This window comes from Canis lupus, chromosome 20 (genome assembly GCF_003254725.2).
Source record: "Canis lupus dingo isolate Sandy chromosome 20, ASM325472v2, whole genome shotgun sequence".
In the NCBI taxonomy this organism is placed as follows: domain Eukaryota; kingdom Metazoa; phylum Chordata; class Mammalia; order Carnivora; family Canidae; genus Canis; species Canis lupus.
This window is the reverse complement of record NC_064262.1, coordinates 14,534,245-14,547,377: the sequence shown is the minus strand read 5'-3', so window position 1 is coordinate 14,547,377 and position 13,133 is coordinate 14,534,245. Positions and strand designations below refer to the sequence as shown.

At 38.7% G+C, this 13,133-nt stretch overlaps 1 protein-coding gene across 13 annotated transcripts in view; it reads left to right on the top strand.

Moving 5' to 3' along the window:
- CNTN4 (contactin 4) overlaps positions 1–12,749 on the top strand; it is a 922,691-nt gene extending 909,942 nt beyond the window's left edge. For all 13 annotated transcript variants that reach the window (XM_049098179.1, XM_025451427.3, XM_025451465.3 and 10 more), the window contains 6 exons: positions 612–846; positions 1,331–1,443; positions 1,995–2,181; positions 2,614–2,726; positions 8,066–8,234; positions 10,931–12,749. In XM_049098179.1, the coding sequence (XP_048954136.1) occupies positions 612–846; positions 1,331–1,443; positions 1,995–2,181; positions 2,614–2,726; positions 8,066–8,234; positions 10,931–11,031 (918 nt within the window). In that variant the 3' untranslated portion in view covers positions 11,032–12,749. The remainder of the gene's footprint in view (positions 1–611; positions 847–1,330; positions 1,444–1,994; positions 2,182–2,613; positions 2,727–8,065; positions 8,235–10,930) is intronic.
- Positions 12,750–13,133: the final 384 nt, after the last annotated feature.

Genomic DNA, 13,133 nt, shown 5'->3' with positions numbered 1-13,133 from the left:
TAGAGGTAGGTTAGTCACCAATTTATTAAAAGTTGATTTTGAAAGAGGAGATTAGAGTTTTAAAAAGGGTTCTTAATGCTTTTGAAAGATTTCAGACAGTAGTTCTTGAAGTTAAAATCTTATTTAACTAAAGCCCCAGCAGTGAGAGAAATTACCCCTTCCAGCTTAACTCCTCAGTTCTGAGGGGAAAGATCTTGCCTGAGTCAAGATGGTCTTCTTCAATGAGATCTTTTGTCTGTTTGGCACTAGGGAAAAATTCATATTGGATGGTACGTGTTGCATTTTTGGTTTCTAGATCGGCTATCCAGTGAATTTCATAGTCATTTTTGAGAACTTCAGAGCTGGGTCTCCCACATCAAGAAGCCATGCTCTCCACTGCAGATTTTCATTGGGTTTTGTTTCTTTCTTTGTTTAACCCTACTTCAGTGCCTCATCCATAGCTAACATAGACTGATGGCAAGCCCCAAACCTTAGTCTTTCGAGAAAACCCAAAGTAAGATAGGTGGGGAAGAATGCATATAAGAATGTTGGGTGGTAGGGTGAAATAAAACAATTTTAGCATTTGAATCAAACTGCTGTGGTTTCTGAAGACTATCTCCCTTCTTTCCCAGACGGTCCCTGAGGAATTACAGAATGGCAGAGGCTTTGGCTATGTGGTGGCCTTCCGGCCCTATGGCAAAATGATCTGGATGCTGACAGTGCTGGCATCAGCTGATGCTTCCAGATATGTGTTCAGGAATGAGAGCGTGCGCCCCTTCTCTCCCTTTGAGGTTAAAGTGGGCGTCTTCAACAATAAAGGAGAAGGCCCATTCAGTCCTACCACAGTAGTCTATTCTGCAGAAGAAGGTATGATTTATGCTGCCTATACATTTGATATTTGTTCAGTTTGGAGATATTCATGATTTTAGGATTGAACTGTCACTCGACTCTCCTGACTTTTAGTCAAGCCAGTTAGCTTTCTTTTGCTCTTATGCTCTTATTTCCATAATCCAGTAACTAGGACTCTCACCTATGACAAATGCTAATTAAGAAGGATGCATACGAATGAAATTGCTAGCTATAAAAACTTGGTGCTTAAATTTAAGCGGTCCTGGATTACTTCCTTTCCACCTACCCCCAAATTTAGTAGCCAAACACTTTGTCTTTACCTTCTCTATCTCCACTCCCTTCCAGCTATTAACCATGACTCCTCTATAAAATGATGGTTAGGGTCGTAATCACTAAGGGCTGTTATATAACCATGGATTATTTGCTCCTTATAATACCAGTATCTAGAAGCCTATCCTGATGCACCTGATAGAATAATTACTTTTTCTATACTCATCTGTAGAACCCACCAAACCACCAGCCAGCATCTTTGCCAGAAGTCTGTCTGCCACAGATATCGAAGTTTTCTGGGCCTCCCCCATGGAGAAGAATAGAGGACGGATACAAGGCTATGAGGTAAACAAGAGATATGGACAATAATGGGTCTGGGAAAGGTCTACCCCTCACCGAGACCTTCAAGGCACACTCTATTAAGAAAAAGATTCAGATTCCCAGTTAGAGGCATGTCTTTCAGAGAACAATGGCTTCTAGTAGACATTAATTGAAGCACTAACATTCCACTATGAGATCACCCTTTCTCTGTTACTCTCGAGAAATGTTTTTCAAAATATATGCAGGTCTGAGCATTTATCAGTGGTTAGCAAAAGGAGCTTTGACTTTTGACACACGCAGTATCACTTGGGCTCAAAATAAATGTGGGGGACAAGTGAGAAATAGCTAACAATGGTTGTGCCAATTTTCCATCTCACTATGAAGCTAAGAACATCCTTTTCCTTCATATTGTGGATAAGTTCTCAGAGCATACCAAGCCCTTGGCTCCACTTATGAGTGGGTATAAAAAATTAATTCCATGAAAAAATCTGCATTTTTTAAAATAAATCAGCTAATGACATTGGAAATATCCCCAATAGGTATAATTTCCAAGGTTTTCCTTTTTATTTTCTCAGGTTAAATACTGGAGACATGATGACAAGGAAGAAAATGCTAGAAAAATACGAACAATTGGAAATCAGACATCAACAAAAATCACCAATTTAAAAGGCAGCGCGCTGTATCATTTAGCTGTCAAGGCATATAATACTGCGGGGACAGGCCCGTCCAGTGCAACGGTCAATGTGACAACCAGAAAGCCACGTAAGAACATCCTTGCTCAGAAATATTTTAGGGATTCATCAGACATATCCCCGGTTCATTTCCTCATCCCCACCTCCCAGCGATCATTTGCATACTAATTGGTATCATTATGTGGATTCAAATTTACCTTAGTATTTTAACTGAACCTTTCCGAATACCATGCAAAATTCATTGCTCCAGAGGACAGAAAGATAAATGTTTTTCTCCTCACCGGGAAGGGCTACTTCTTTTAGATATAAATGTTAGGCGACCAACTGAATCTTTTTCCATTTGCAATGCTGTATCTCGTCAGATTTTAGTGACCTTGAAGACACATATTAGTGCAATAGCCCATTAAATTGCCTCCACTCTTGAATTCTAGTAAGGAGATATTCCTCAGAATCCATTGAGACTTAATAATCTGTGACTTCGTATATCTTAATTTTTTTATAGCACCAAGTCAACCCCCCGGAAACATCATATGGAATTCATCGGACTCCAAAATTATCCTGAATTGGGATCAAGTGAAGGCCCTAGATAATGAGTCGGAAGTAAAAGGATACAAAGTGGGTAATTTCTTTTTTGCAGAGGTCCCTAATCCTGCTGTTAGTGAGAACAGTCTCTTCTCAGGAAATCATATGAACTATGTTCTCACTTTCCCTGATGACGTCCTGCAACCCCTCTAGGCCTCTATGTCCCCAGAGAGTGTGCTCTGAGTTTTATAAATAGTTTGTGGTAATAGGCTGGATGTAGAAAATTGCCTAAACTTTGAAATCAGGCAGAGCCAATCAGAAATTGTTGGAAAACCTGTGGTTGTGTCTTCAAAAACTCACAAAACCACATTTTTTTTTTTTACCATTTCTCCTGTCAGCTTTGTTTTGTGCTTATGCTGGTTGTCTTTTTTTTAATCAACAATATTACTAATGGTTAATTATTTTTGTTCATGTTTCTAGAGCTAGAGAGATTTTTATAGAGAAAAAGGAGCAAGAAAGTTTTAGAAGATTCATTGGCCTGATCCCAGAGAATTAGCCTGAATTTAAAGAGCTAGAAAAGAAAATGTGTATAACCTTGGTACCACAATTAAAAGCAGCTGTTAATATCTTGTTTTATTTTACTTTTAAGCAACATTTGAGGCAGTGCAACGTAGGCCAAACAGAACCATTCTGCAGGCTATGGTTTGTGGCATTTTTCCACAGAGATGTTGAGAATAGCAGATGGACAATGCTGTCAGGAATCAGTTAAAGAGCACAGGATTGTTGGAAAATAGTTGATAAAACCAGAGTTGGAACTGGGAGTTCACATAGTTGGTGGTAGAACCTTGGGTATTATGATTAGACAAAGATTCAGGAAAATGCTCTCTGTCATGGATTCCTTTTCTTTTCTTTAATTCACATGGCAACAGAGAAACATTCCCCAAAAACTAATCTGCAGACCTTTTACTGGGCCTTTATAATTTTTTTTAAAGATTTTATTTATTCATTCATGAGAGACATAGAGAGAGAGAGAGGCAGAGATACAGGGAGAGGGAGAAGCAGGCTCCATGCAGGGAGCCTGATGCGGGACACAATCCCAGAACCCCAGGATCAGGACCTGAGCCAAAGGCAGACACTCAACCACTGAACCATCCAGGCATCCCTACTGGGCCTTTTTTTAAAAGAGCAAACTCTTCTGGAAGGATCTTCTAGGATACAGCATTAAGAGATAGGACACCCACATTTTAGTCCTCTATTGACTATGTGACTCTAAGTAAGTCACTTAACCTCTTAGGACTGCATTAAAGGAGGAATTTTCTTGTATCTTCATATTTCTCTGAACTTTTGCTCAGATATTTCAGTTGAACCATGAAAAAGGGAGAAAGATAGGCAGCTCTCTGGGAAAGAGTGTTCCAAGCACAGTGAACGAGATGTGCAAAGGTCCTAATGTGGGCACATGCCAATGTGATACAACAGAAAACATTAGGGACTGGACTGTGATGAATTAGAGATTTTCTCATTGTCCAAAAGAAGCAATGGCTTCAGTGGGGCCATATCTTCCAGTTTTTCAGTAGAACCCAATATTTTTTTCAAGTATAATTTTTTGGAGGGTTTTAAATGTTGACATCTAACTCAAAATAAAATAAAATAAAATAAGCACTACAAGAGCCAAATAGTTAAAATATGCAAGCCAGATGTGACCCACAGGCCATTGTTTTTTTACCCTCTAACCTCCTTATTTTGCAAGCATAAAGACAGAGACCAGAGAGGGGAAACAGTTTTCCCACACAGATGATGGACAAACCAGGCTGAGTTAAGAATATAGCCTGTTGACCCAGACTGCCTGGGTTTGAATGCTAAATCTACCTTTTTCTATTCATGGTACCCTGGGAAAATTGTTTAACATCTTCAAGTCTCAGTGCCCTCATTTTTGAAATCAGGATAATAACAGTGCCTACGTCAAGAGGTAATGGTGTTAGTACATAAACATAATAGTGTTTGGTGGCCTGATTGAAGATGTCAGGCAGATTCCTCTAAAACTACAGTGAGGCTCTCCAGCATCAAAGAGTCCACATATCCCATAACCTGGTAGAAGGTGGTGACAGAGCTATCATTGCTTATAAGGAGGACATCTCCAGCTCCAGAGGATATGTCTGTGTTGGTGAAGTGGGGAGAGGTTCTCTGCCAGGTTCCATGGATAGTGTTTGAATCAAAGCACAGGTCAAAATAACAGAATTAGGTACCCTGAGACCACTCCCTGTCCTCATCTTTCTCTGGTGGTTTGGTGGTCTTGAAAGCCAGACCACTGTGATGGCTGTAGCCAAAGAGTGGGAACAGCCATAGAACATAAAAACACCTCAATTTTGTTTGTTGTAGTGTACAGGGATGTCCCCTGAAGGACAAAGTAGCAGAGAAAATGCAGTTTGCGGGAAAGTAGCTGAGAGTCCTACTGTTAGCCTTGATTATGGCAGGGGAGGGGGGAGGGTCTCAGTGAGTTAGAAATATCCAGGGACTGTAGCTACAAGAACAGAAGCACAGACTGTGCTTCTAAGGACCATCCCCAAAGAGTCACTGAAGTTCAGGGAAATCACACCTTTGGTAGGCAGCGACTTCACTATCTTTTTGGGTCCTGATGGTCTGGACACTGCAAATATTGATCTACATCTGATGAGAAAATCAGAAATCCCGTGGCTCCATTTCAGTGACTCTTACTGATTCCCAAGGCAAAACTTGTCAACTTTGATAACTTCGGACACATCTCCACTTTGATGTTTCACCTGGACATTAACAAATAGACTATAACTGAAATAATTTCAGGTTGTTGATACTGTCTAATGTGATAAGAACAAAAAATTAAATTTCTCTTACTTGTCATTAAAAATAAAAAAGAACACACCGTGTTCAAACACAGAGTAAGTACTAAAAAATGTTTGCTACTGTTATCATTATTCCCATGAATCCACTCTTCCTCCCTGTCTTCTACCCTGGATTATATGAAATGCAAGCACAGCCTTCAAGTCAATCAGATGAACCGAGTTTTTGGTATAAATACAGGTTTTACCAACGCAGTCCCTAATATTACAAGACTGATAAGCGGTGCTGATAACAGGGCTGCTTTTTCCTGGAAGTGTTTCTTTTGGATTTATATTTGAAACTGGTTGAATTCTCTGTGCTCTGGCAAGGACCAGAGGTAAATCAAAGAAGCAATTTATTCCTCAAAGCCAGATGTGCCCTTGCATCCCATCAGCCAGCCCATGTTCCTGAAGGGCTGTGATGAGACGCTTTGACACTCCTGAATGTGCCTGAGGATTTATTTGAGCTTGATCGTTAACGAGGGGATGCCGAGTTTGATACAACTGATGCTCCGGAGAAGGAAGGGGGACGTTTATGAATCTTTCCACCTTAAGGAAATTGTGTTTTCCACCTTGTATTAGAGAGATATAAATTAAGGTGATGAAATGCCAGGGAACAAATGGGATCCATACTGTTTTAAGGGAATTTTATGAATTTGAGTATGTGTTTGGTTTTTATTGCAATACTAGAGTGGCCTTATGTCTTTAACTTCAGCAGATCAGAATTTTGATATGTGCTCTAATCTTATGGTTCTGAAAGTGTGGCTTCTGAACCAGAGGCAGCGGCATTATCTGACAACTTGTTCGAAATGGAGATTTTCAGGTCTAACTTCAGATCTACCAAATCGGAAACTCTGGGGTGGGGTCCAGTGATCTGTGTTTCGACAAGCCCACCCCAGGCAATTCTGATGCACACTCAGGTTAGATCCCTGATCTAATCCAGGATTTCCAGCCACATTAACATTGCATCAGACTCTTTTTTTAAGTACCACAGCTTCAACCCCACCTCTGTGGAGTCTAACTCTGGAGTGGAGCCATAGCAGGCTTTCTGAGCCTCCTTACTTTCACCATTTTGAGCTGGATGATGCTCAGTGTAGGGACTATCCTCTGTGTTGTAGGATGTTTTGCAGCATCCTCGGCCCCCACCCATTAAACAGTAGCATGTGTTGTGACAACCAAAAATGTCAGCTGACATTGCCAAATGCCCCCTGGGGGAGAGGAGCAAAATTGCCCTTCCACTACTCCTACCCTGTTGAGAACCACTGGACTAGAGCATCAGTATTTTACATGTCCCCCAAGTGATTTTGTCACACAGCCAGGGCTGAGAACCACTGATCTTACCCAACTCTATGCTTCTCACTACCAGGAGAAACTGGAAGTATTGGATGATTGTGAGTAGGAGTTGAGGCTCAATCTTGACACTTACCAGCTCTATGACATCATCCAGCCTCTGTTTTTCTCATCTGTGGCAAGGAATAATAATGCCTGTGTTGTCCAGCTGTTGTGAGAGATAAACACGGTGATGTCGATAAGATGCCTAGATCATAGTCACCATCAGAAAGTATTTGTATAATAGTTATCATCACAGTTATTACATCCTAAAAGGCAGATGCACTTGTCCAGGCTTTTATATTTTGATTCTGATTGGAGTTGATGGTGATGGCAATCGGAATAGGCAGTTCCAGGCAGGTGGATATGTTTTCAGGAGACATAGTTGGGTACCTCATCAAATGAGCCACCTACCCAGACTCCCATCCAGGAGAGGCCAAGAAGGGAAACATGAGAGGCACTGTTGAAGCTGCAGACACTTCTGGAGTGACAGGGATCGACACGTAATATCCCCTGTTTTCCACAGGGCTCAGAAAGGGATTCCTAGGGAGGACAAGGGAGTTACTGCCCTTGCCTTTCTGAGATCCTCTCCCTGTGCTGAAATGTGCTTTCTCCAAAGTATTCACAATAATAATAATAATAATAGTAATACATGATTCCTGCCTTGTGCTTCTCACCTTTGCCAAGTATGTTTGTCTCTTGTCCCATTTAAGCTGTCATAAATACTATGTCTTACATGCTTCCTTTGAGGCAAGTCCTTCACTTACGTTCAATCCTTATGTAATCTTGAAAATATCCCAACAAGGTGGGCGTCATTGTTTCCTCATCCACAGATGAGGAAAGTGAAGCTCAGATTATAAAGAGGACTATAGTCCACACAGTGGTCAAGTTGATTCTGATGCCAAAGCCCGTCACGTGTAACTGAGCTCTCTATGGCCTCCAAGAGGAGTTCATTTTCCAGGTGTGTTACCTGAGCCTTCTAGTGATTATGTGAGGCACACGGTGTGTTGGTCGGCTGATACTGCCCCTCTCCCCATGCTGCGGGGTCCTGCAAACTCTCTCTTCATAATGAAATGGTGACTGCAGATGTGCTCTTTACTATAAATGAGCCTCCCAAGCATGTGTGGGCAGCCTGACAACCTCAGTGTTCCCACATTTTGCTGATGCCCAGAGGTGAGAAAAAAATGAGTGCTCCATCTTTGGGGCCTTTGTAAGGATAGCAGGTGACACCTGTTCTTTCTGTATTGCCAGGTCTTGTACAGATGGAACAGACAAAGCAGCACATCTGTCATTGAGACAAATAAAACATCAGTGGAGCTTTCTTTGCCTTTTGATGAAGATTATATAATAGAAATAAAGCCATTCAGTGACGGAGGAGATGGCAGCAGCAGTGAACAAATTCGAATTCCAAAGATATCAAGTAAGAGCGTCTTTTTCTTCCCCTCCCCCTGCCTTATGTATCTCTGAAGTCTTCCCAAGGAGTCTGGGCTTGGACAAGGTGAAGCCCACAAAGAAAGGCCTCTATCATAATGGGAAGTACTATTCCCTTTCATTAGACAACTGATGTTTGCTAACAACAAGCAGTTTCACAAGAAGACAGTTTGACTAATTTTGACTAATTTAATCAGTTGCCAATCAAAAATAAGATTAAAGCAGCCCCAAATTCATCACACAGGTTTTCCCATGTGGACATGTGTGGTTTGCATCTACCATAACTGCAGAATTACAGCTTAGATAGTTAAAAACATGACTCAGGAGAAAAAAGCAAAGGGTTCTTTAAAATGCCGTAGCAATTTATCTTTAGCCAAACAATGTAACTCAGTGTCTGTGGCTGAAAATATTTTGAACTTGACACTATTAATTTTGAATGTGTATGTAACATGTACATAAATACACGTCTCTATATAGTTAAGATTTTGTTTATAAAATCTGGGTTTATTTATTATTTATTTTATTTATCTTTGTTTACAAAGACTGGACAGTATGTGAGAATATTCTTTTTTTGAGCAAATATATTCAATCTTGTTTTTGAAATACTATGTTTGCAAATATCTCAGCAGCATACTCTTTTTTATTCTGTTATTATTTTATTTATTAAAAAAATAGGAAAAGCAAATCCATAGAGACAGAAACCAGTTTAGTGACTCGTAGTGGCTGACCAGTGGTATGAGTTGCAGCTGAATGGGTAGTGGGTTTCCACTCGGGGTGATGAAAAGGTTCTGGAACTAGATAGTGGTGCTGGTTGAATAATGTCATAGTATACTTCCTGCCACTAAATTGTCCACTTTAAAATAGCTAAAATGGTAACTTTTATGTTATGTGTATTTTACCACAATGAAAAAAAAAAAGATTGCAGTTAGATATCTAAGTGTAGATTTTCATTGGCTTTTGAATTTGACTGTCTGGAGATAAGGAGCTGGAGATACACATTTTCAAGTCATCAGTGGAGACATGATATTTTAAGTCATGGGCAAAATTCTCACCAAAGCATCCTGATTTTCAGACACTGTGCTAGGTGTCCATTATTTTTCAGATAAGGAAAGGGTTTAGCATGTCTTGCTGATACCACGTTACAATAAAGCATCCACGAAGCAATTTTAACTGTATCTGTAAAATTCGGATGCTTCCAGCCAGAAAAGAAAATGATAAATAAATAAATAAATAAATAAATAAATAAATAAATAAATAAAAAATTAAAGAAAAAAAAAAGAAAATGTTCATTGGTCATTTTACCTTTCCCTGAATAAGAATTTGCTAACATCTGACAAATAGGACAAGACCTCTTGGGGACCCTGAAGCTATAAGCCATGCTCCCAACTCAGTAGTGATTTGCCAATTTCCAGATGAAGTTTATATTTACTGCACCTTTTTTTCCCCACACAAACACTAAAGGCATTTTTGTCCTTTGGGGGCGGGGCGGGGGGGGGGAGAGGAAGAAAGGAAGAGAAAATGTTAAGCAGGCTCCATGCCCACCCCAGAGCTCCAAGCAGGGCTCCATCTCACAACCCCAAGATCATGACCTGAGCTGAAATCAGGAGTCAGTCACTTAACCAACTGAACCACCCAGGTACCCCAGCATTTTTGTCTTTTGAAAAAACTGGGAAGAACTGGATTCTATACCTTACTAAAGCAGGGGCTCTATATTCTGTCAAAGGGAACCACAGTGTGGAACCAAAGATGTAGAAGTAATCACCAAGCCACAAAAACACAAGATTGGGGTTTGTTTAGGGGTTAATTTATCTCACTCTGTTAAATCTGACTTCATGCTTCCTTATCATTACAAGGACTTTTTTTTTAGAATGGTGGTTCTTGGTTTGATTCATTACAAAAGCATATCTTAAGCAATTTTATTGATATAATCGATATTAGATGCTAAGGGTGTAACTGAAAAGAAAAATGTTCTCTCCCTCAAAAGATTGTCCATTTTATTGGTCAAAGATCTTAGAATCTTAGAGAAATCTCAAATAACAGTTGGTAATCTGTTACTATGAAAAATGTAAGACCTATAAGAAAAGGTTTTATTTACAAGGATTGAGATTATTTTGTTGGGAAAAAAAGGATATATTTAGACAGACATGATTTGAATCCCAATTCAACTACTTACTAACTGGTTGATTTTAGACAAGTTATCATATTTCTCTGGGCCCTAATTTCCTCATCTGTTAAATAGTGTAAATCTGTTAAATACCAGATGTGTTTAAGGGTTTTCCAAGAATCACGTGTCCCTTTGCTCTATGCCCAAAGTAAAGGTAGAGTTAAAAAGGGAGCGGCAACTTTTATTTTGCTGCATCATTGGTATACTATTTATTAGTAAAGTTATTAGGAATATTGAAGTTTCTTCTCACATTAGATATAGACATCCTCATTTTGCAAATGCATCAATGGAGGTAGGTCCAAAGATGTCCCATAACCTACTCTTAGGCTCCTAGCTAGGTAGTCATAGAACTGATATTAAAAAGTCACTAGGAAAAAAATAAAATAAAATAAAAAGTCACTAGGAAATTGTTCTTTCCAGTAGAATCTAGCCAGTTCGGTTGTTGCCAGAAACTCTGTGGCCTTGCTCTCTCTCATAGCCAGAGTGAAGCAATACCAAGTAAATTTATTCTCTCTTTTCAGATGCCTATGCAAGAGGAGCCGGGCCTTCCACTTCAAATGCATGTACGCTGTCAGCCATCAGCACGATCATGATTTCCCTCACAGCCAGGTCCAGTTTATGACAAAAGTTATCTAAAGGACTTGCTGTTTATAATATAAGCAACATTTAGCTAGTTGTTTTGAAGACACCCAGTACTAAGTAATATTGTTGTTCAAGTACATCTTATTACTGGAAAAAAAATGTTTTTTGCTTCTTTAGGAATGGCATTATACAGTACTTCCTCAAAGCAAATCTAGCTTTGTCTGAAGTTTCTTTGGAAACTCTGCAATGCACTGAAGACATCTGTAATATGATGTTACCAAAGCAGTTTACATATGTCCTTATATGCATATTTTTATTATATATTTAGTGTTTTATAGAATTTTTTAAAGTTAACATGAAATGTAGATATTAATTTTTTCCTCTGCTGTAAAATGCTATGGGCAACACAATCATACAATTATTATTTGAGACTATTTCCTTTAGAGAAAGAGTTTGAAACTCATCTTGGTAAATAAAGTACAAGTTACTTGTACAGTTTTACAAGGATTTAGTGGCAGAACCACTGAAGATTTGGTCTGCAACTCAAGGCTACTGTATGTAAATGACCCACTGGATGATTAATGCATTGAATCAAGTCCTTTTGACATGTACAATATATTTTCCCACCCTGTTGTGAATTTTGTTGTTCAACACAACTCAAGATGGTTTCAGGAATGGCTGCAAACTCAAAACCTAAACTAACTGCCCAAGAGGTACCTTGTGCAATATTCCCATCCCTGAAATTAGCATTGTACAGTAAGACTTTCTTTTCATTCAACTAAGTTAGCATCGTCTTTGTAGTAGCATTATCTTAGACATTAAATTTCAAGTTACATATCCAGTAGTAACATAGACCAAAAGTGACTATAGTCAACCGAGTCTTTCAAAGGCTAAAAGATAATTTTACTATCTTTAAGTGTATCTGTCTTGAATGTACATTTTTAAACAGGTAATTCTCTGTTGATAGATTCATAATTTCTTTATATATGTGTATGTCTTTAATAATAGAACCCTTCTTTTGACTCAAAATCATGTATGGAATTTGGCAAATTTCTCCTATTTCAGCAAATAGTTGCCGTGAAGAATTTTTTCATGACACTATAAAAGCTCTTTAGTATAACTGTATGTTATCTTGATGATTATCCTGTTTTACAGTAGGTAGCTTAGTTGCTTTATAAGCTTTACCTTCTAAGTCTTAAAATGACACATTGGAAAATGACAATATCAGAAAAACATATTCTTATGAAAAGAACTATTTGTTATAATGGGGGAGGTTTTGTAAGCTGACACTTGTGGAACAGTGCATATAAAAGGCAATGAAATTTTCTATAAAAATTTTCACATGTAACACTCTGCCACCTTTTCTTCTTTCTCAGAGAGCTCAAATTTGCCTGTAATTTGTCATTTTTGCTTAAAAATAATATAAGTTAACTTTTCAACCTTCTAGCTATATTTATCCAATAAAGTCATAATCAGGATTCCACTTGTGTAAAAACTAGGGCGGTAACCAGAAAAAATATTGTCAGTATTTCAAGCTGTGTTCCTTTCTTAGTTTGATATGGTTACTTCTATGTTAAAATAAAACAGAACTTAAAATTACACACACAAAAAAAATCAACAAAACAATAAAATGAATGGAAAAAAATGACACCCCAGGTAGTCCCCAACCCCAGTGTAAATGATATTTACCAGTGATCTAGCATATGTAATCTTTTTTTAAAGGTATTGTTAATAAATATTCTGTCATTTGTAAAGATACTTGTCTTTTGGGAGCATTTTTCCTGCCTGCCTATCAGGGGATTTGTTAGCTCACCCTTGTGCTCGTTATAATTTGAGATGATAGAGGGTCTCAAAAGTCTCTGGCCATGATCCAAAGCTAGATGACCCAGAGCTATTCCTTTGGAATTGACAACCCTGAAGACACCATTTCAAATCCTCTTTGGAAGCACAGAGGGTCAAAATCCACCAATAAATATCCTGAAGATCAAACCTTTAATAATTCCTCTTGATTAGCTAAGTCTTTTGTATGTTTAACCTAAGGCTGTATCTGTTGTTTTAAGATTTCCTCAACACCATTGCTAAAAGGATAAAATCTAAACTTGATCATTTAAGGCCCTTCTTAATCTAATAACAACCTAACTT